This window comes from Hyaena hyaena, unplaced genomic scaffold (genome assembly GCF_003009895.1).
Source record: "Hyaena hyaena isolate Hyena2069 unplaced genomic scaffold, ASM300989v1 scaffold_500, whole genome shotgun sequence".
NCBI lineage: Eukaryota > Metazoa > Chordata > Mammalia > Carnivora > Hyaenidae > Hyaena > Hyaena hyaena.
In genome coordinates, this window is record NW_024081133.1 from 1,003,236 (window position 1) to 1,027,210 (window position 23,975).

The 23,975-nt window shown below is 45.5% G+C and overlaps 2 protein-coding genes across 5 annotated transcripts in view; one reads left to right on the forward strand and one right to left on the reverse strand.

Annotated features, from left to right (window-relative positions):
* FAM118B (family with sequence similarity 118 member B) overlaps positions 1-4,815 on the reverse strand; it is a 46,286-nt gene extending 41,471 nt beyond the window's left edge. For 2 of the 3 annotated variants that reach the window (XM_039254893.1, XM_039254890.1), the window contains exon 1: positions 4,735-4,815. The gene's annotated coding sequence lies outside the window, so the exon portion shown is untranslated. Of the gene's footprint in view, positions 1-301; positions 394-4,734 lie in introns of those variants that run through there. The other variant, XM_039254891.1, reaches the window with a different exon arrangement.
* A 112-nt stretch (positions 4,816-4,927) lies between these two features.
* RPUSD4 (RNA pseudouridine synthase D4) lies at positions 4,928-23,698 on the forward strand. 2 transcript variants are annotated; one of them, XM_039254889.1, is made up of 8 exons: positions 4,928-5,116; positions 5,471-5,636; positions 6,714-6,915; positions 11,040-11,133; positions 11,208-11,352; positions 12,529-12,626; positions 13,093-13,346; positions 23,612-23,698. In XM_039254889.1, the coding sequence occupies exons 1-7, from the start codon at positions 4,928-4,930 to the stop codon at positions 13,330-13,332; spliced, it is 1,134 nt and encodes a 377-aa protein (XP_039110820.1). In that variant the 3' UTR covers positions 13,333-13,346; positions 23,612-23,698. The 2 variants fall into 2 exon arrangements, with proteins under 2 accessions (XP_039110820.1, XP_039110819.1); XM_039254888.1 differs by lacking the exon at positions 23,612-23,698 and having other exon boundaries at positions 13,093-14,117.
* The last annotated feature ends 277 nt before the right edge of the window (positions 23,699-23,975 follow it).

A 23,975-nucleotide genomic window follows, 5' to 3' on the forward strand; every position in this document is an offset into this window, starting at 1 on the left:
TAGCAGAGCCAAGGTTCTGAGACCATCTTTGTGACTCCCAAGTACAAGCTCTAAGCCAGTGTACTCTAAGGGTGCATCTCTAAGGTACAGATCACATGTCTTTTCTGAATGCCCAGTTTTCTTCTTCTAAATAAAAGAATACATATGATGTGCGAAACTTCTCTTGATCCCAATTCAAACACATTAACTATTAAAAAGAGAAACCCAACTGAAACTGTGTCAACTGCTTGCCTGGTCATACTAAGAAATATACTGAAGGGGTGATAATGGTGTTGTGGTTTTGTTAAAAACCAGTGCTTACCTTTTATAGACACGTACCAAACTGTTTACCAATGGTTTAAAACCATCTGGGAGGTCAGGGTGGGGTGGCGAACAAGTGTGGCCCTGTGATGGTTGGTTGTAGAAACTGGCAGATGGAAACATGGGGTTCATTATGTTCTCTACTTCTATAAATGTTTGAAATTTACAGTTGAGAAAAAAATGCATGATTAAAAAGAACTGAGAAAAAAAGTTTTAACTATATTTGAGAACAGAGCTATGAATGATTTTTCCCATTTTTTGATTTTACACATTTTCTGTATCACTTTTATAATGGAAAACATAAAATACATGATTTAAAGAAATTCTCTATCTTCTAAATAGGCAGAGCAAGACTGCCCATAATCAATGAGGCAAAAACATTGTCGTCTCTTCATCAGTTAACTCCTTTTCACAAACTTTTAGACGGGCCACGTTGTAAGGATAAGTATGATCCTTAGATATAGACTAGCCAAGAGCATAAAGAGCATATAAGAGACAAATAAATTAGAAGCAGACTTAACAAATATAACTAATAATACAATTCCCTCTCAATAGAGTTTGGGTCAAAGACCTTGATTTTGTAACGCTGACCTTCCTAACGGTCAAAGAGGCCACAGGATAGGCATCGCCTCAGCCTATGGTGGGGTCAGGTGGGGTCAGCCTCAGCTCCCAGGCCAGCTGTCTTTTGTGGACCACCTCCAGTTTTTCTCCAAGAAACAATTATTTCCGCACATACCATGATATGGAAAAGTTTGGGAAGACTAGTTTAAACCAAATCTGTCTCGAGCATCATTCAAGAGCAAAATAAAAGTATAATTACGGGTAGGAAGATAACAAAATCTCTTTAAAATGCTGACATGGAAAAGAAAACATCCAGAGTATAGGTTATAACACAATGTTTTCTAGCATTTTTTTTCCTCTATCTGCAATGTCTCTCATGTCCTTAAGGTAGGAAATCTTAAGGTATATTCCAGCATCACTTAAAGAGATGACCTCCAAATATAAACATTAGCTCAGTGGCATCAAGTTAAATTCTGGGGACAAGAGCAGAATCTTGATTCTCTGTGCTTACGCTAAATGTATGCAAGATAAGTCTGAAATAAATCCCATTTGTTAAGAAAGTACCTAAGTGTCGGGGCGCTTGCGTGGCTTAGTCGGTTAAGCATCCGACTTTAGCTTAGGTCATGATCTCGCAGTTCGTGGGTTCGAGCCCTGCGTCGGGCTCTGTGCTGACTGCCAGCTCAGAGCCTGGAGCCTATTTCAGAGTCTGTGTCTCCCTCTCTCTCTGACCCTCCCCTGCTCACGCTATCTCTCTCTCTCTCCTAGAAATAAATAAAAAATATTAAAAAAAAAAAGGTACCTAAGTGTCAATGGAAAATCTTCAACAAATCGAAGCTTAGAGCCCAAATTACTTGGTTCACAGCAGCTGAGCTGGGACTAGTCCCCAGATCTCCCAGCTGCCAACAACCACACTCTCCTGGACACCTCCAGGGAGCTCCTGCTAATTGCTTCCTTGAATCTAAAACCATAAAACGATATCCAAATGCTTCCTGCTCTTGAGGGAACTGAATTGCTGGTTAATCTGCAACTAGCAAATCACTGTTTAAGGAGCCAGAATCTACTATCATGCCACTAATTAATCTTCACTTTGTGATATTTAAACACAAGTTCCTTTCTTAGTCATTCTTTGTTTATATTTGTAAAATAAAAAGGTGACCATGTTCTTGCACACCAGGAAATAGCCTCAAAAGTGAATTATCAAGTGATTCTTTGTTGTTGTTGGTTTTTTTTTTTAATTTTTAAATGTTTATTTTTGAGAAAGCGAGCTACAGTGCACAAGCGGGGGAGGGGCAGAGAGAGAGGGAGACACAGAATCCCAAGCAGGCTCCAGGCTCTGAGCTGTCAGCACAGAGCTCCATAAGGGGCTTGAACTTACAAACAGCGAGATCATGACCTGAGCGGAAGCCAGGTGCCCCTCAAGTGCTTCTTTAAGTGGTTATTTAGGGGGAACACATTATGACGTATCAAAATCTGTGTAAATAAGTCACGCGTGTAAATATTCTCATCTTCTCTGAGAATAAAGACACCACCAAATCCCTCTAATAGAATTTTCTTCCTTATACTGAGAATACAGTACAGACTGTACAGAAAGGAGGCAGTATAGTATTAGGATACAATACAGCATTACAAAGCAAAAGACAGAAAATATATTTGCACAAATTCTTGTATATGCAAAGAGCAACTCTACTTTAAATGACTAAATGCACAGACTCACAGGAGAAGCATTACGATCTAACTTCTGTACCCATACTGGCTAAAGCTGTACTGTGAAAAACAAGCAAACAAGCCAAACCTTTGAATTCTTCAAATATCTCTTACAGTTACAAAAAGAAAAACCTCAAAGTTCCTTCTTTGGAAAAAAAAGTGACCAGTTTTTTTATTCTTCGGGACTACAGTTTGTACCTTGGGTTACCCTGAAACCCAAGAACACAAGCTCTGTGTCACCAGCATGGACATCCAAGTTGGTTCTTCATTTGTCTCGTGCCACAGAATGCCAATTCTGCAAGAACAGGTGTCATTTCTTGAATGCCAAGCACAGGTTAAGGCAGAACCAGCCCTTACACAAAACCATAAAAAGTACTATACCTAAGACAAGTTCATAATTAACACAATGATATGAATTTAAATCCTGACATCAGAAAAGGAGGCTTCATGTACCTAAGTGAAATTAATAAAATTAGAACCTGCATCTGGAGCATATCAGTAAAAGATTGTAATTCTCACCTTTTACAGATCTACGTCTTATCTGTAAATTGGAAGAAGAAAAAAAGGAGAAAAGTTGTTTCCCAAACTCCCTCAGGATTCTTCAAATTTATATCACGATCACCTGTCTTATTACGTAAACATACACGAGACTTCCTTCCCACTCTTTGTAAACACATTTGCTCCCACACTTCCATTCTTCAGGTCAAAAACCGACAGAAATAAGACAACTTGAAAGTTTGTTCAGACACATCGAACACGTCTGTGAGGTACTGCAGGCCATCTAAGGAATATTTGTTAATTTACTGTGTGCCAGATGTGGGTTTCACAAAGAAAACATGAGCAATCCTCAAGGGACTCAGGCTTCAACAGCAGCTGCAATGCTACATCCTGACCTGTACTCAAAAGCAATTCCAACTCAAAGAACAGTACAGTCAGGGAAACAGACCACCGGATGAAGCATAACCTCCTTCCTGATCGTCTAGATTGAAATATCCCAGCTGATTTCCCTGCTAGCAAAGCCCTCCTCTCTTCAATCCCTCCTGCATTCAACTGCCAGGTTCATTTCTAGAATTCCAACTTCAAGGAATCTCTCTCCTGCTCAGAAGCTTCGACACTCCTCAATACTTATTACATCTAGTTTCAACTCTTCTTCAACTTAAGAGTTTCCTATAGGCTGGCTCCACTTACTTGCTCAACTTTATTGCATGCCCAGTAAATATGGCTCCCTTATGCCGGTCCCTTTCCGAGAGAGGTGGGGGGGGATCGCAAACCTAATTCCACTACCTACACTAACTCCTCAGGGAACCTTTGTGCTAAGCAGTCTTAAAAAAAAATTGTTTCCTCTAGTACACATCCATTAGTTTTCTGAACAGCCCTTCGGAACTCGCCATTAGGTTTCTTAACAAATGGCAGGTTATGTCCCAAGGTAATTTTCGCATTATCACCCCCAACCAGATGTTCATCTTTTCAGCCACCCCTGGGTGAAATCACAGGGAGTCGCTTGCAGTTTGGGCACGGGAGTCCCAATGCACCCTGTAAGACAGGGAGAGAGGGTCTGGGGCGGGTGCAAAGTAGGGAGGGGAAAAACGAAGGAAGCAGAGAAGGGAAGGTACATGCTCTGTACCGTATTTTTTCTTTGGACGGAGCAGGGAGAGCGTTGGGGAGAGGAGACTCCCCCCAAAAATGAATTCTTGAGGAGGAACAGAAGAAACTCAAGGTGTTCCCTAGGTAGGAAATACGGGCTGGGACCTCTGGATAACAGAGGGGCTCCCCATCATCTCTGGGAGAGAAGGACAGGTTACACCCTGAAACAAAGAGGAGGTGAGGGGTGGAGAGGCTTCAGAGATCCGGGCATCTCCGAAGGTCGAGAGGCAAGGAAAGGAGAGGTGGCACGACGCGTCCCTCAGGGGACTGGCCGGACACCAGGGATGTGGTTGCCAAGAGGGACGAGGTAGGCGCCCAAGAAGGCTCTGGGGCGGGCGTTTATGGGGCATTGCTTCCACGGGGCGCGGGGGCGGGGAGGTGTTTGTGAGTGGGAGCTTCTCCCAAAGCGGGAAACGGTTCTCAGTGCAGTGCTCTCCGAGAACAGAAACCTCAGAGACGCGAAAACGTTAAAGTGTTGATGAACCGGCATTTCCCAGCCCCAGACTGGCTTCCCAACACACTCACCGAGTCTCCTCCAAACGCCACCGCTCCAGCTGCAGCTACCGGCCGGCGCAGCCGCACTCTGCGCGCACCGCCCCACGTGACTCGGCCCAGGCCCCGCCCCCATCTCACGTGACTCCGAGAGCCCGCCCATCCCCTCCTCCCTCTAGCTCCTCTTTCGCACGTGGTGTTTACTCGCCCCTCCCTTTTTGACAAGATGGCCGCGCCCAGCTGTAATGCTCTGGGCCTCTGGGTGCGGGGTTCCGGGCAGTGGTTAGGGAGTTCCTTCACCCTCATCTCCCAGCCGTTTTGTTCCGCCGCTGCTGCGTCTGGGACCCTGAATGCTCAGCGGTTAGCGGAGAAACTCCGAGCTCAGAAGCAGGAACAAAAGACGAAGAAGCAACCGGTGAGTCCGAAAGGACCACAACTCCCAAGAGGCAATGCATTAATTGGATTCCTTGGCTGGGAGTGAGGTAGGAGGGTCCTCTGACAGCTGTTAAGTAAATGTGGAGGACGTGTGGGAGAATAGGGAGAAAGGGAAAGGGAATAGGTCCGTGTCCTCCTGCGGGCTGTGTCTTTGGCTCCTGCCAGCCTCGCTCCTGAGAACTGCGATGGGACAAGACAGACATGCACGTGCTCTCAAATTATTCGCGGAAGGCGCGAGTCCAGTGCAGAGATAGTCATTCCCAACCTAGATTCTCACCTAGACTTATTGACGGTCTTCACCAGGCATTTGCTGTGGCTCCTTCTCTCCCCGTAGGTGCCCACAAACCCTGTTCAGCGGAGAGTGCAGGAACTAGTGCGGTTCACACAGCAGCTGCAGCGAGTCCACCCCAACGTGCTTGCTAAGGCACTGAGCCGGGGGATTGTGCACCAGGACAAAGATCTCGTGGTCATCAATAAACCGTACGGTCTTCCCGTGCATGGTAAGGACCACGTGGGAAGGAGAGGCGTGCTGGTTCTGTTTTCGCTACTCCCACGGACAACTCTGACACATTACTTGTGGGGCGCCTTGAAGCCTTGCATTCAAAATAATTAAGTTTTGGGGGAGTACTCTGTAAGACCTTAAGGACCTATAAGGACCTTATATACTCCTACATAAGACCCTACTGAGGATACTGGGATATATAGTTCAGTCCCTGCATTGCAAACATTTGGCAGTCAGCAGTGATCTATGGAATGAGCTGTGTGCAGACTTCCACGGGGATTTTTATAGACATTAACGCTGTGTGGTTCTTGTCTTCATGTGGTTTTCCATCGAAACTGAGGATTTGCTGGGGGAAAAAAAGCATAGTTGAACTAGAAGAATGCTTTTTGGAGGGGTATAAATAAAAGCATACAGAGCAAATTAAGTCAGACAACGCCATGTGTTTTGTGTGTTTTCTTTTTCTGCCTTGATCCTTCTCATTCCCAATTAGATAATTGTTATACAGATATTTACATTTTATAGATGAGAAAATTGCAACCTGGAAAGATTAAATAATCTGTTAACGGTCAATGGCTACTTAGGCATAGAATAATACTGAGAAGTGTCTCACGGAAAGTCCCATCTTCTTGAAGGGAAGATTTGATGCCTGTATTGCCTCAGAAGAGCTTCACGGTCTTGTATGGATCACTTGAGTTTACTTGGCAAATTTTCAAGCCTTTGTTTGCAACAGTGAAATCAGACTTCCTCATTTTGATGGCTGATTTTATTGCAAGTATTCAAGTGAATTAATAAGTATATACATGTCTGAGGAGAAAGCCACATGTTCTGGAACAGTGCTTCTCAAAGTTTAACAGGCATGTGAGTCACTTGGCATCTTGTTAAAATGCAGATTTAGATTTAATAGTCTGAGTTGGGGCCTGAGATTCCTTTCCAGCAAGCTCCCTGGGCATACTCATGTTGCCAGCTCCTGGACCACATTTCAGGAATAAGGCTCTAGAAAGCACTGACTCTTTTCCCAAGCAGAGTTCTTTGGTGGGATCTTTTGCTGGCCACTAAAACCTCTGATCCTTCTTAGGTGGCCCTGGGGTCCAGCTCTGCATCAGCGATGTATTGCCTATCCTGGCAAAGATGCTCCGTGGCCACAAGGCAGAGCCCTTGCATCTGTGCCACCGGCTGGACAAGGAGACCACGGGCGTAATGGTGTTGGCATGGGAGAAGGAAGTGGCACATCAAGTTCACGAGTTGTTTAGAACCCGTCAGGTGGCAAAGAAGTATTGGTAAGAAGCCCATCGCTGGTGGTAGAGTTGGTATCAATGAAGGCATCCTTTTATCTCTTTGTCCATTTGTACAGAAGGACACCCTGTGAGGGGAAGGCACCAGGCTAGGACCTGTGGGCATATGAGAGGTATAGGAAACAGACTAAGTGCTTAGAATATTAGAGTCGGATAGAGTAGTGGTTCCTAATTATGCTTGTACATAAAAATTACTAAAAGTTAACCATATAAGTAACATATGATTTCATGCCTATGGAAAAATAGTCAAAGATAAAGCAAAAAAAACAAACAAACAAAAAACTCCTGGTAAATCCACCCACTGTCATTCTAGTCCCTTCCCTTATAGTTTGGTTTTTATTCCCTAGTCCTTACTCAATGTGTTTGCATACATGTCTAGTATACACAGTGTGTATATGTGTGTGTATTACATTGTATGGTGTACACTGTACTTTTATTATTTTTTTTAATGTTTACTTATTTTTGAGAAAGACAAAGAACAGAGCATGGGCAGCGCTCTCACAAATCATGAAATCATGACCTGAGCCGAAGTCGGATGCTTAACCAACCGAGCCACTCAGGCGCGCCTCTACACTGTACTTTTCTCACTTAACTGTCTTAGAGATCTTTTCATGTTAGTACATTTAGGTTTACCTCCATTTTTTAAAATTTTATTCATTTGTTATTTATGAGACAGAGAGAGAGAGCAAGTGGCACAAGTGGGGGATGGGTAGAGAGAGAGGGAGACACAGAATCTGAAGCAGGCTCCAGGCTCTGAGCTGTTAGCACAGAGCCCAACATGGCCTGAGCTGCAGTCAGACACTTAGCTGACTGAGCCACCCAGAAGACACCCCTACATTTTTTTAATAGAGGAAAGATACATGCACAAAAGTGTAACCTACTCCTGTCCCCCATCTGCTCAATTTTCCTCCAGAGGCAATCACTATTCTACTATTTTGTGTATGACTCTGTGTATGTGTAAGTGAATTAGTATGTGGCAATATATTTTGCACTGCTTTGGATCCTGCTTTTTTTCCCTTGGGAAATATATCTTGGAGAGCATTTCGTGTGTGCTTTTAATTAATTGATTTTAATGTTTTTAGAGTTATTTTAAATTTATTTTGAGAGAGAGAAAGAGAGAGAGCACACAAGCAGGGGAGGGGCAGGGAGAGAGGATCCGAAGCAGGCTCTAAGCTATCAACTGGGTGCCTGATGTGGGGCTTGAACCCACGATCCATAAGATCATCACCTGGGCCAAGATCACGAGTCTGAAGCTTTATCAACGAGCCACCCATATGCCCCTGTGTGTATATCTTGAGCTCTACAGTATTCTGTTGTATGGCTGTATCATAATTTCCTCATTAATGGATGTTTGGTTAACTTTCCATTTTTCTGAGCCTATTGCAAAGAATGTGTGAGTATATCTTTAAGACAGATTCCTAAAGATGGCACGGCTAGGTTGAAACATTTAATATTTGAAAGTTACTACTAGTAGGTGGGCCAGGTTTTCTTCCAGGAGAGTGGTAAGTACCCACCTCTCCTTAGGCTGACAAACGCATTTTTCGAAGGGAAGTTTTCTGTTCCCCGTGTACTAGCAATGTCTGCATGTTTACAGGCTTCTCGTGGTTTTTGAGTTTCCTTTTCTGTGAACAAACTGTTTACTTCTTTCGCCCAGATTCTGTTGGATTGTTTATTATTTTCTCTTTGATTAATGGGTGTTCTTTTTATCTTTTGGATCTTCGTCCTTTTGGTGTTACAGATTTCACGGCCCCTTTGTGATGTCAGGAGCCTTAAAAAAATCCCTATTCTGAAACCCACCCACAGAGGTCCTGATTCATAAATCCAATGGGTGTGGGCATCTATATATTTTAAAAGCTCCACAAATGATGAGGAATGAAATGTAAGAACCCCTGTACTAAAGAAATTCTAGATTATGGAGGGAGTTTAGCATAGCAGCTAAGAGCTCGGCAAGATGTGTGTTGAGCTGTGAGCTGTGCCATTTACCAGCAGGAGTCCTTAGGCAAGTTATGAAACTTCTCTAAGTTTTGTCTTTATACGAAAAGTGAGAATAATGGAGTTGAGAAGAGAATTAAGTGAGACAAGTCACTTGGGGCGCCTGGGTGGCTTAGTCGGTTAAGCATCAGACTTTCGCTTAGGTCATGATCTCGCGGTTCGTGGGTTCGAGCCCCGCATCGGGCTCTGTGCTGACTGCCAGCTCAGAGCCTGGAGCTTGTTTCAGTCTGTGACTCCCTCTCTCTCTGACCCTCCCCTGCTCACACTGTCTCTCTCTGTCTCCTAGAAATAAATAAAACATTAAAAAAAAAAAAAAGTGAGACAAGTCACGTAAAGCATTTTAACACAGCAAGGAGCTCACAGTAAAAGCTGAAAGGCAGAAAATTGAGACGATTCGTATGCATATAAGTAATCCACATGTTAAGCCTATCCAAAAGTAGTATGTTATTTGTGAAAATTGTTTATGAAAGTTAAGAATCACTGACCATTTTCAGGATCAGGCTTCCTGGAAGAATTGAAATCAGTTAACTGTGTCTTGATGAATGAATAGGATTTGATAGATGAGATGAAGAAATGTGTTACAGATTGTACGAATGGTAGGCACAAAAGAGGAAAACACACAGTCTAGTTTGGAGTGGGGAATGGTGACAGCTAATGCTGGAAAGTTAACTGGAACCCAGTTAATGCTGGCCTTAAATACCAAGTGCAAGCACTAGAAGTTAGAAGTAGAACATAGGAGGCAACCAATTAGCATTTGCTGACTTACTATGATAGCAACTCGTTACAGTTATTTGTTTGAATCTTCTTACTAGATTTCGAATTCCTTGAAAGCAGGGATTTTTGTCTTGCCCTTCTATACAGAACCAGTACCTACCTAAATCAGTGCCCGTTTACATTCGCTGAGTGTGTAGTAAGTGAACCTTAGTAGTGTTAGGTCCTTAGGAAGAGTGAGCTGGCAGTTAAAACTCAGTCCAAGCATGACAAAATATGTCAGGTAATGGCCCAAACTGCTACCAACCCAAAGTGAGGTGTCCAGGGTGTGAAATGTATGACTGGGCTTTTGGCGGTCAGTGAGAGGCCACCAGGTACCCAGGAGGATTCCTTTGTGATTCACCTAGAAGATGCATAAGTGAAAGGACAGATTAGAGCGTCTTCTCCCCGTGATGAAAGGAGACCTCTGACAAACGTGATCTGGAATGGTTATTACATGGTGGTGGTAGTTGTGGTGACTTGGAGCACAGAGCACAGATCCCCCTGTGTTGTGCACCTGGCACATTGGGCAGGAGCGGTTCTGTGAATTCATTTACTTGTTCATCCACTTCTTGTGCAGGCAGAACCTACCATCTTTTAAAAAACAAGATACATGGGGTTCTGGGTGTCTGACTCTTGATTTCGGCTCAGGTCATGGTCTCGTGGTTCATGAGTTGGAGCCCCGCATTGGGCTTTGCACTGACAGTGTGGAACCTGCTTGGGATTCTCTCTCCCTCTTTCTCTCTGCCCTCCCCGGCTCTCTGTCTCTCTCTTTAAAAATAAATAAATAAACTTTAAACAGTAAACAACAACAACAAAAACCAAACAGCCAGGATACATGGGGAGCCTGGGTGGCTCAGTAAGTTAAGTATCTGAGTCTTGATTTTAGCTCAGGTCGTGATCTTGCAATTTGTGAGTTTGCAGTGTGCTGACAGTGCAGAATCTGCTTGGATTCTCTCTCTCTGCCCCTCCCCTACTCCCCCCCCCTAAAATAAATAAACTCAAAGAAAATAATAAAAAGAAAAAAAAAAACCAGGATACAAAACCATATTAACCCAATTTTGTTTTAAACTATACATATTAATTTTTAAAGGCTAGAATGAAAGACCATGCTATTAATATAATTTTTCTGTTGTTTTCTCCCACACGTTCTATAATTAGCATATATTACTTTAGTAGTGAAACAGATGTGTTTGTATTAAGCTCTCAGGCTCAGTGCTGTGACAAGAGATCATTTGGGATGCTCCCATCTTAAGAACTGACCATAGTAGTGCAGAAGGTCCAGTGCTAATGCCTCTAAGTAGCCAAATCCAAGGAGTCTCCCCCTCACCTTGTGGCTTAAGCGAGGCTCTGTGTGTCACGCCCAGGGCCATCACTGTGCGTGTCCCGGTGCCCTCAGCGGGAGTCGTGGATATCCCCATCATTGAGAAGGAGGTGCAAGGTCAGCAGCAGCACTACAAGGTAGGTGAGCCATCGCCCAGAGGGATGGGTTTTCTGCTCTTCCTTTGCGACGTATTTGATTTCTTTGGCTTCAGATGACGCTGTCCCCGGGCTACCGCATGGATGACGGGAAGATGGTGAGAGCCCGAACCAGCCAGGGCGCGCACGTAGCTGTGACTCAGTACCAGGTGCTAAGCAGCACTCTCTCCTCTGCTCTCTTGGAGCTCCAGCCAATTACCGGTGAGGGGTCACCCATGTGCAGTAGGATTTGTGGGACAGGGAAACCCCAGGGCCGCTCAGCTCTGTCTAGGGCTCTGCCCTTCTTCTGAGTAGCTGGTATTGCGGGAAGGCTGGGATTGCAGCTGGCATGTTTGGGAGTGTGCTTCCGGTGCTAATCTGAGGCTGGGAGCTCCAATAGGGATCATTGTTTTTAAAAAAGAAAACAAAAACACTAGGTAGCAGAGAGAGACAGTTTGCTTACATTTACTTAAAAATTTGCAAAGCAGTTCCTCAAAAAAATAAGCATAGAAATACTATATAATCCAGCAATTCTCAGGGGTATATACCCAAAAAGCTTGAAAGCAGGGATTTGAGAAGATAAATGTACACTAGTGTTAATAGCAGCATTAATCACGACAGCCAAAAGGTGAAGTCAATCCAGACGTCCATGGACAAGACGAATGGTCCATGGACAAGATGTGGCCTATACATAAGATGGAATATTATTCAGCCTTGACAAGGAAGGAAATTCTAACATGTGCTACAGCATGGATGAACTTTATGCTAAGTGAAAGAAGCCAAACACAGGACAAATATTATGGTTCTATCGATGAGATGCCTAGAATACTCAAGTTCAAAGACAAAGTAGGATGGTGATGACCAGGGGCTGGAGGAAAAGGGGAAGGAATGGGGAGCTGTGGTTAAATTGGTTCAGCGTTTCAGTCTGGGAGGAAGAAAAAGCTCTGCAGATGGATGGCAGTGACGGCTGCACAACACTGTGAAAGTACTGTGCACTTGAAAATGGTTAAGATGATAAATTCTACATTCTATATATTTTGCTACAGTGAGAAAATGCAGAAACTAATATTATTTAGCATTATATAACAAAGTCATTAAAAAAAAAAAAAAAAAGCCCAGCAGGGATGGATACCAAGTTGATGGTAGTGATTATCTGTGGTGGAAGTGGAACCGTGGCTGGAGCCGGTGGGGAGGAGGATTTAGAGGCTCCACAGTATGTATAGTGTTTACTTCCTAGTAGCTTATAGTTTGTTGTTATTCTTTGTACTTTATTGCAGGGGGGGCTTTGCCAGTTTTACTGTGCTTTGATTTAACTTGGTTAGAAGCAGATGTCTCCAGTGGTATGGTTTCTGTAGCTACTCAAGTTTTCTCTCTTGTTTTTTGTTTTTTTTTTTTAAGGCATAAAACATCAGCTTCGAGTTCACCTGTCTTTTGGATTGGATTGCCCAATCCTTGGGGATCACAAGTACTCAGACTGGAATAAGCTGGCCCCCCAGGTGATATTGGTTTGACCCAATGGGCAACAGATAAAGGGGAGAACTTAACACTTTCCCCTTGTTAAACTCTGAAGTGAGTAGCCACATGGCTGTGTCAGTTCCCTAGCTTATAAACAGCCACTGTTCTCATGGAGCTGCATGAGCTGTTAGCAAACCTTTCTGCTTTATTCCTTAGTCTCAGATTTTGTTAGGAGGCTGGGGGCGGGGGGAGCAGACTATGTCTTGATGTTACAGCCCATTCTGTAGGCAGGCCAGAGCATTGGCTGAAACGAGCTTCCTCGGTGTGGTGGTTTTTCTCTTACCTGGGCTCTGAACCTTCCTGGAAAGTCCCTGACGGGCTGTCCACCACTGCGTCTTCCAGGGGAGTTAGTGTTGGTTCCTTTAGGTGGAAGGCCTCTGGCCCTGTGTGCCACTCAAGGATGAGCCGTTGGCCTGGCTCTCAAGAAGCTGCTTTGTCTCCGTACAGAAGCTGTGTGTTGGTACCCTGAGGAAGCTGGGGCTGAAGCAGGCAAAGGCGCGCCACATCCCCCTTCACCTGCACGCCAACCAGCTGATCCTGCCGGCCCTGGCGTCCAGGAAGGAGGAACTAAGCCTGGTCTGCAAGCCTCCTCGCTACTTTGTGTGCTCCCTGAAACGGCTGGGCTTACAGATGCCAAGTCAGGATCAAAGTGGGGACGACGAAGCTGGACGTCCGAGAGCACAGTGAAGACAGTTGGGCAGGTTAGCCCCTAAATTCTTCACTGTGTTTAATGGGCTCTGCTAACTTCTCACTGGGGACAGATCTGGATGGGCCAGGTTCGAGAAGTGGAAGAAGCCCAGCTTCCAGTAAAGCATCGGGGCTTTTACTGGAAGCTAAATATTTACCGATACTCTGGCCATACTCTGGAAGAGCCTGCAGGAAGTCTCCCTGCCAAGACAAAAGAGAACCCAGGACCAGGCAGATTGGGTCAATAATTGGAAAAGGAGAACTACAGCAGAGAATCTGCTCGTATCCAACAGTAAAGCTCTTGATCTATCGGAAGGCTCCTGTGGTTGGAAAGAACATATAATGGCTATCTGACTGATAGGTTCAGAAGCAGTTACTGCCCTCATGGACATTCAGGATCTATTAGCAAAACCTTTCTGCCCCACTTGCCTAGTCTCGGATTTCATAGGCCCATATCCTAGAATGCAGGCTTCTGTGCTGCTGGAGCCCGGGAGCCTCACTGCAGGAGTGACTGGAGCCTGCCAAGTGGTGTTTAATAAGCAAGAAAAGCAGATGTAAACAGGCGAGGTGTGAGGCCCCAGTGGGGAGCACTCACACCGTCCAGAGAGGGCACCTGTTAGCTCCAGCTGGGTATTGCAATGTGGAAACAGATTTTCTAATTTTTTCCTAGGAAACCTGGATATAGTCGACCCTTGAACAGCACTGAGGGGTGTGGGGGCACTGACCCCTCCCTTCCCCCCGCTGCACAGTAAAAAATTCACATATAACTTTTTTTTAAATTTTTTAATGTTTTTATTTATTTCTTTTTTTTTCTTACAAATAGTTTATTGTCAAGTTGGTTTCCATATAACACCCAGTGCTCATCCCTATAAGTGCCCTCCTCCATGCCCATCTCCCCCCTCCCCCCCACATCCTTCAGTCCTCAGTTTGTTTCTCAGCATTCAAGAGTCTCTCATGGTTTGCCTCTCTCCCTTTCCCCCACCATTTCCCCCCTTCTTCTCCCCCCTGGTCCTCAGTTAAGTTCCTCCTAATCCTCCTATACGTGCAAACATATGATATTTGTCCTTCTCTGCCTGACTTATTTCGCTCAGCATAACACCCTCAAGATCCATCCATGTTGCTACACGTGGCCAGATTTCATTGTTTCTCATTGCCATGTAGTATTCCATCACATATAACTTTTGATTCTCCAAAAACTTAACTAATAGCCTACGGTGGACCAGAAGCCTTACAAATAACAGTGGATTAACATATATTTTGTATGTTATATGTATTGTATATTGTATTCTTAACAGTAAAGTAGGCTAGAGAAAAACAAAATGTTATTAACAGCCTCATAAGGAAAAAATACATTGACAGAACTGTACCGTACTTACCGAAGAAAATCCATGCATGAGTGGCCTGTACACTGCAAACCCATGTTCTTTGCAGATGAGTTGTACTTATTGTGAAATCTCCAAGTATATGCTCACTAAATAAGATTTGTAAACATGTGTCCCCAAACCCAAGTGGTCACCAACCTGGTGTTCTGTTTCGTTCTAGAACTCCTTCTCTGAAGATATGCTTTCCTCTTGAATCCCACCACCTCTTCCTGAGCTCCGGCTCCACTCCCTCCTACTGTGATAGGATAGCTCCCACCAGAAACTACATGCAGAGGAGAGTGTTGAGACCATCCCCAGGACCCCAAATTTCCCTAAGGTCAGAGAGGGCAGGGTGGTTCTAACTAGGACCGGGACACCACAAAGCACAGTCTTAGGTTTACTCAGTCTGTTGCCCTGGCCTCTCCGGGCTCCTTTTAGCCCGAGTGCCTGGTAGGATATGCAGAAACACAACCTTTACCTGCTGCTGCAAAGCAGGTCTTAGGATGCAGACTCCTTTTCCTCAGGGGCGTGGAAAAGTCTGGCTTCGTGCAGAGTAACTCCAATACAGCCTACTCAGGGCGAGGCCAGCCTTCCAGGTTGAGGGCACAGTGCCCCCCAGACTCGTCTCCAGATACCAGCTGCAAGCTCAGGGGATCCCAGACAGCCCCCCGCCCTTCTGACCAATGTAAGGGGGCATAAGTCTTCATCAACCTGTACCGGGCTCAAGGGCAACAAGAGCACCCACCTCGAAGGGTCCCAAACAGACCAGGTCAGGCCCAAAGTCAGAGCGTGGAGGTGAAACAGGAAAGGAATTGATTTCAGCGAGGCCAACACCAGGAAGACAGCAGACCAACGTCTCAAAGACCATCTCCAAAGCGCCAGAAATACTTCCAGGTTTATAGAAGGAAAATGTGGGACAAAGACCAGCCGCAAAGGTCAGGTCCGTCATTGTCTTGGAGTCAGTCACGTGGGGTCTTCCTGGCGTAAGGACTGTTGTTACTGCCTGAGGAAAGGACTGAAGCAGTTAGGAAGTACAGACTGAGATCAAAATGGAGGCAGCTGAAGTCCTCTTTCAAGCCCTCTGAGGTCCCTGCTGGATCTAAAAAATTAAATTTTCTCCAGATATAACTGGAGAAAAACATACAAATCTATGTGTTATGAGTTTTACACAGCCTGGGGGTCTTCATAAGGAAATGATGATCTAAAAAGCAGACTTGTGTGTGCTTTTAAATGTTTATTTATTTTGAAAGAGTGAGCGGTCAGGGGAGGGGCAGAGAGGGGGAAAAAGAATCCCAAGCACGCTGCGCACTGCCAGCACAGAGCCAGACACTGGACTCGAACCCACAAACCGTGAGATCATGACCTGAGCTGAAATCAGGAGTCAGGTGCCCCCAGACTTGTGTATTTTTATGCTGGGTGTGATGAGGAGCAGATGAATATCATGGAATGTGGTAGGTGAAGGAGTGTGAGGTAATTGTAAACTGAGAGAAACCTAGCAAAGCATGTTAGAATTCTTCTTGGTGTCTTTCTGCCTTTGAACAAAGGAGATTCTCCTTTCTCTGGGTACAGAGAGGGCACCTCCCAAATGAGGGGTATGGCCTGTTTCAGGGAAGAAGAATGAGGGGTAAGAGGTCAAAGTGACCTTCCTGTTTCTACCATTTTCTCAGACTTCTTCAGCTTAAGCTATTCAGTGTGCCAAGGTACCTATTTTGGTTCAGCATGTCCTGAACCCCCATTCCCTGGTAGCTCAAATTCTGGGGTTCCTGTTCCCTTTCCAGGCTCAATAATTCACTAGAATGCCTCCCAGAACTCAGGAAAGTGCTATACTTACCACTTTATTAATAGCAATAAAAGGATACAAGTGAGGACAGCCAAAAGGAGGAAAGGGGGAGGGCTGGAAGGTCCTAAAGTTAAAGCTACCAGGTCCCCTCCCTGAGGAGTCAGGACAGGGCACCCTCTTGGCACATGGGTGTGTATTACTAGCCAGGAAGGTCACTTAAGCTACCGTGTTGTGTTTTTATCAGGGCCCAGCGCTTCAGCAGGATTGATTAGACCAGTAGCCAGATGACTGAATTCAATCTAGCTCTTTTCTCCATCTCAGAGCCCCAACCCTCCAGTCACAAGGTTAACCTTTTGACCAGGCCAGCCCTTCCCCCCGCCCCCTGGAAACTCCCTGGGAGGCCACGGGTCACTTGTTGGCACTTACTATCAGGGCCCATCCCAAATAACAAAGCCACTCTTATCACGTGGGAAACTGGATTTAGAGGCTCCCTCCCAGGAGCCAAGAACAAAGGCCAGGCAAATTCCTTCTGACATTCAGTTTCCTCCTCCACCCCCAGCTCCCTGGGATCCCTTCAGCTTTCTGTCCCCTAGTGAGTGACAGTCTTGGTGGCAGTCTGTAGAGATGACCCCATCCTCCGCAGCCTTAGGATCCTTTAGGCAAAGGACCGGGAGATATTTCTGTTCACTTCCTCCCCTGCATCCCACTTAGCACGCTGCTATCTGCTACAGTCCACAGGGGTGAGGATGGGTTTTAATGGAGGCTGATCACACAGGGTGAAGCTCTTCTTTCATGGGCTTTTTCACTCGATGTGTCGATGCAGTCACAGTGACTTGTACCCAAACACATCCTAAAGGCACAAGTAACCCAGGCCTTCCAGCCCCCCTTGGTGTGTCCATTCACACAGACACTCCACCCTAGACGTGTCCCACACGTGAGAATCCCCACGCTATTCACATCACCTCTCATTCAGATTCCCCCCAGACTGATTCCCACTCACCCCTGCACGGCCATTCGCCTGTTCCCAGCTCACTCTATGGAACTCCTCAGTTGGTGTGTGCAGAATGTTTTGTGGAGAGATAGGCATAGGAGCAAGGAGACAAGGAAAGGGCCTTTGCAATAGTCCAGGTGAGATGTGATAGTAGCCTGCCCCAGGGGGAGGCCCTGGGGTGGACTAGACAGGTTTAAAATGTAACCCAGAAGTCCAATGGGTAGAAACGATCAAGTATGGGGAAGAGGCTGAGTCTAGATTCCTGGGAAGTCTGAGCGACCAAGGAGATGAGGTGAGTTGGCAATAAGTAGGAAAGGAACAGGTTTTGGGGTAGCCCTCCCAATTCAGAGTCTTTCACGTGTCCGCAGAAGGCGACGCGGAAGATGCTCATTACCCTGGTGTTCCCAAAGCACCGCGAGCAGATGCCTGTCTTTGTCACTGAGCACTTACTACACAGCATCTTAACCATTGCCTGTAATTCTGTCTGCCTCCTCCCAGGCTGTGACTGTCCTGTGGGCAGTCACCAAGTCTTTCAAATTTGTGTCTCTAGCCCCCAAGCCCTATGCTTGTAAACCCTCCAGAAGTGACTACTGGGCAGAGACAGCTGTACGCTGGCAGGGGAGGAGGGAGGCTGGAAGGGTTGGGGAGTTAGTGCTCAGGCTCTGAAGCCAGATGGGCTTTGGGTTAAAATGCTGGCTCTGCTGTTTATTTGCTGTGACCGTAGGAAAATTATTTACCTTATCAGAGCCTCAGTTCACTCACCAGCAAAATGGGTAAACCTTTTTTGGATATTTCAAGGATTAAATGAATTCCTGTTAAATTCCCACAATACTTCCTGAAATAAGAGCCCAATTAATGTAGTAGGTTAGGTTGAAACATTAAATTTGCCATTTGAAAAACCTCTTTTTTGAGATAAACTTCACAATACAATAAAATTCATCCATTTAAAGTGTATAATTCAATGGTTTTATGTTCCCAGAATTGGATAACCGTCTAACCTAATTTTAGAATATTTTAATTCTTAGAAAAGAAATCTTACATCGAATTAGCAGTCACTCTTCATTCCCACTCACACCCAGTGATACCACCCACTAATCAATTTTCTGTTTCTAGAGATTTGCCTATTTTGCACACTTCCTATAAATAAAATCATGTCATATATGGCCTTTTGTGCCTAACTTCTTCCACTCAACATAATGTAGCCATGGCTCATCCACGTTGGAATATATATCAGTATTTTGTTCCTTTTTATCACTGAATAGTATTCCATGATATAAATTTGCCAATTTTTGTTTATCCACTTATCAGTTAATGATTCTTCCACTTTTTGGCTCTTATGAAACATTCATCTATAAGTTTTTATGTGGATGTATGTTTTCATTTCTCTTGGGTACATAACCTGGGGTGGAATCGTTGGGTCACGTGGTAACACTGCTTAATACCTGCAGAACTGCCAAGACTGTATTCTAAAGGAGTTGTGCCGTTTTGCATTTCCAGCAACAATGTGTGAGGGGTCCAGCTTCTCACCCACACTTGTTATTACCTATCTCTCTGATGATCACCATCCCAGTAGATGTGAAGTAATTTCTTAGGTTGCTTTTTAATTGAAGTACAACTGACGTATAATATATTAGCTTCAAGTATATAATACAATTACCTGATTTTTGTATGTATGCCAAAATGATGATCACATCTATCACCATCCATAGTTCTAAATTTTTTTCTTGTGATAAGAACTTTTAAGATCTATGCTCTTCATAACTATCTTTTTTTTTTAATGTTTATTTTTGAGAGAGAGAGAGAACAAGCATGGGAGGGGCAGAGAGAGGGAGACACAATCTAAAGCAGGGTCCAGGCGCTGAGCTGTCAGCACACAGCCTGACGCGAGGCTCAACTTCATGAACTGTGAGATCATGACTTGAGCTGAATGAAGTTAGACACTCAATCGACAGAGCCACCCAGGTGCCCTGCTTCATAACTTTCAAATATGCAAGACAGTTATTAACTATGGTCACCATGCTGTACATGACACCCCCAGGATTTATTTATTTTATTACTGCAACTTTGTACCTTCTGACCTCATTTACCTATTTCACTCACTCCCAACCCTGGCCTCTGGCAACCATCCATCTATTCTCTGTATCTATGAGCTCTTTGTTTTGTTTTAGATTCCACATCTAAGTGAGGTCATACAGTGTTTGTCTTTCTCTGTGTGACTCATTTACTTAGTATAATACCCTGAAGGTCCTTCCATATTGTTGCAAATGGCAGGTTCCTCTCTCTCTCTCTCTCTCTCTCTCTCCAATGTCTGGGCATTTTTTTCACGTGTATAAATGTGTATAATGTGTATACTACATTTTTGGTATCTATTCATCCATTGATAGACACTTAGGTTGTTTCCATATGTTAGCATTATCATTGTGTTGTTTGTTTTTTTTTCTAAGAGAGACAGACAGCATGAGCAGGGGAGAGTCAGAGAGAGAGGGAGACACAGAATCCGAAACAGGCTTCAGGCTCTGAGCTAGCTGTCAGCACAGAACCTGATGCGGGGCTCGAACCCATGAACCGTGAGATCATGACCTGACCTGAAGTTGGACGCTTAACCAACTGAGCCACCCAGGCACCCCTGTGGTTTTGGTTTTCATTTCACTGGTGGTTAATGATATTGAGTATCTTTTTGTATGTTCGTTAGCCATTTATGTATTTTGTTTGAAGAAATATCTATCCAAACATCTAGCCCATTTTAAAATTGGGTTATTTGGGGCAAGTGGGTGGCTCAGTTGGTTAAGCATCCAACTGTTGATCTCAGCTCAGGTCTTGATCTCAGGGTTGTGAGTTCAAGCCCCACATTGGGCTCTGCACTGTGCATAGAGCCTACTTTAAAAAATTAGTTTGTCTTGGGGCACCTGGGTGGCTTAGTCGGTTAAGCATCCGACTTTCGCTTAGGTCATGATCTCGTGGTTCGTGGGTTCGAGCCCCACATCAGGTTCTGTGCTGACTGCCAGCTCAGAGCCGGGAGCCTGTTTCAGAGTCTGTGATTCCTCTCTCTCTGACCCTCCCCTGCTCACTCTCTCTCTCCTAGAAATAAATAAAATATTAAAAAAAAAATTAGTTTGTCTTTTCTTATGAAGTTGCAAGAGTTCTTTATCTATTCTTGTACCAGTCCCTGATCAGACATAGGATTTGCAAGTGTCTTCTTGCCTTCTGCTGTCCTTTCACTTTCCTGACTACATCACCTCGAACACAGAAGTCTTTGATGTAGTCCAATTCATTTTTCCTTTTGTTGGGTGTGCTTTTGGTTTTGTATATATAAGAAAATATTGTCTAGCCCAAAGTCATGGAAATTTCCTCCTATATTTTCTCCTAGTAGTTTTTTAGTTTAACTCTCACACTTAGGTCTGATACATTTTAAGTTAATTTTTGTATATGATCTAAGGAAGATGTCCAGCTTTTGGGGGGGAGGGGGGCAGCCAGTTGCTTTCAGCACCATTTGTTGAAAAGATTGTTCTTGGGGCACCTGGGTGGCTCAGTCGGTTGAGCATCCGACTCTTGATTTGGGCTCAGGTCATGATCCCAGGGTCATGGAATTGAGCCCCACAGGGGGCTCCATGCTGAATGTGGAGCCTGCTTAAGATTCTCTCTCCCTCTGCTCCTCTCCCACATACACCCGCTCTCCCTCTCTCAAATTAAAAAAGAAAAGAGAAGATTATTCTTTCCCCCATGGAACTGTTGTGGTCAGTTTCCATTTCTGAAGGTCGTGCTGGGTGAAATCTAGATTATCTCACAGGTTACAATGTAGTTTTATTACAGTGCTAATGTGAATGACAGAGAAAAATAATTGCAGTTTCTGATTGGGCCACGAGATGGCAGCAGTCTCCCAGATTTTATTCATCTCTAGCTGAGCTACTCTAAAAAGTGGGAACAGGTTTTGATCAAGGATCAAGTATCCTCCAGAAGTCTTTGGCTGTCTTTCTTTAACCTTATGATAACCCTGACTTTGGTTACCCCAACCTTGTAAAACTCGGTCCCTTAATTTTTTTTTTTTTTTTTTTTTTTTAAGTAGAAAATCTGGAGTTTTCTGTTCTCTGGTGGAGAGAGATAGTAGAGGGGAGGATCTGGTTTGGGCTCCCTTGATGAATTTGAAATTGAATTTGATTCATAAACACTCACTATAAAAGCACTACACGTTCACTATAGAAATGCAGAATGTATAGTCAAGCTGTTCTCAGCTACCAAAACGCCAATGGAAATACACAGTTACCCACCACGTGGTTTGCACAGCTTAGCTAAAACATCAAGAGTTCTTGGTTCTTAGGTCTTTGTTGATTTTATTTTGGCTCAATTGCAGTAAAAAACTGCAATCTCTTTGTTGATCAGAAGCATTGATTGATGGTTATGTATTATTCTGACTAGTAAAAACAGGTTGATGACATACTATTTAATAAATAATGGAGGGAGGGGGCACCTGGGTGACTCTGTTCGACTCTGGATTTCGGCTCAGGTGATGATCTCAGGGTTCGTGGGTTCAGGTCCCATAGTGCTTGGGATTTTCTCTCTCTTCCTCTCTCTCTGCTTCTCGCCTGCTTGCACTTTTTCTCTCAAAATAAATAAACTTAATAAATAAATAATGAAGGGAAAATAAGGGTAATAAATCTGGCAGCCTCTGGTGCAATAATGTGCGTTAGACACATCAGAAGTGTGAGTGACTTCATTGCTGGTCTTCCCTCCTCTGTTCCTCCTGGGTGATAAGCTCCTCCAGAGCTGAGCCTCACCCCTTCTTCTTCTACTGCCTTCCTGACACTGACGTAGGAACTCCCAGGCCCCTCGCCCCACCTGTGCCTTCCGCCTGCATCTTTGGGCATCAGAGCTGACTGTGCACCCCTTTTCCCAGCACAGACTGTCCTGGGGAAGCTTCGAGGGTGGGGGCAGAGGGGACAGCGGGACGGCAGCCTTGCTGTACAGAGAGCAAGCGAGGGCCAGCGATGACTGCGGAGGCCGTGTGCACCAAGCCTTCCTTCAGCACTCTGCGAGTGATTACCGCCTGTCCGTCAGCAGCTCCAAGGACCCAGGCAGGATGGCCTGGACCCGGTCAGGGAGCAGAGCAAGGGGAAGAGGACCCATCTTTGATGTGAGCCAGGAGGTCAGGCAGGGAGCAGGAGGTGAGGGCTGGGGAGGCGGCCTGCCGGAGACAATCTCCTCTCCCATCTCGGACTCCCCCCCCAGGAAAGACGCCAGCTTGTCTTGTTGCCCCTTTCATCTCTCCCTTGTCTGGGGCCAGGTCTCCGCCAGAGCCTCTGTGCTGCTCCGACTTCCTTGTTCCAAACCCGTGTCCCAAATGTGGCCCCTTGGCCCGCCTTTCACGGTGTCCTGGGCCTGCTCACATGCCCGCTTGCGGGGGGGGGGGGGGGGGGGGGGGGGGGGGGGGGGGGGTGGGGGGGGGAGGGACTGTGGGGGTGCCTAGGATGAGGGCTACACCCACCTACTTGGATTGTAGTCGATTCTAGGGAGCCTGTGGCAATCACATCAGGCAGGAAAGTCAGGGAAGAGCATTGCCCCTGAGTGCCAGGAGCCCAGTGCTGGGAGCGCCCTCAGAGGTCACTGGCCCCACCGTTAACTATATTCCCAGCAGGCCCTGCCCAGCCTGTCCCCTCCGCTGGCACTGCCGGTAGCTCACCAGCTCCGGAGGGTTCCCACCTCCCTGGTGGGGGAGAGCAAGGTCAGGAACAGGAGGGAGGGACGAGGAGGAAGACAGAAGGATGGACAGGGAGGAGAGGCCCATTGCCCCCCTGAGCTCCCCAGAGTTCTCCGAGTCTCACATGCGCGCGCACACACACACACACACACACACACACACACACCCCAGGGCCTCCTCCAGGCAGGCCTGAAAAGCTGCCAGCTCATCCTGGCCCAGCCCTGGAGTCTGGCCTTTTTCCTGTCTAAAGTTTCAGAATTTTCCAGAAGTTTCCTTGTGTGTGTGTGTGTGTGTGTGTGTGTGTGTGTGTGTGTGTATTGCTGGAGTTATACACCAGATTTCCCCTATCCCCCTACTTCTCCAGCCTAGGGAAGAAAAGCCAAAGAGGGAAAGAAAGCAAGACAGAGGGTCTGCCATCAAACTCCAGGCTTATCCTTCTTTCCTTTCTCCTACAGGGAGTTCCAGAAACCTGACTGTAACAGCAACTGCAATATTCAGCATTTGTTGCCCACCTAGAACCTCTTACTTGCACGAGGTTATCTAAGACCCCCAATAATAGTCTTGTGAGGAATATGCTGTTCTCCCTAATTTTCATTTGTAGGAAGCCCAGAGCGGTCAGTGGACTCCCAGAGGTCACCTCTGCTTACGCAGCTGAATGGGGTTTTGAGCCACGTCTAACTTTGGAGCCCTTGCGTTCAGTCTGCATCTCTCCCGTGATCAGGTGTCCCCAGAGCAGTCCCTTCCCAGGTCCCCAGTGAGATGGATGCAGCCCTGAGAAGAAAGCAAGGTGTGTGCTTGCAACCTGAGCTGGGTGTGTTA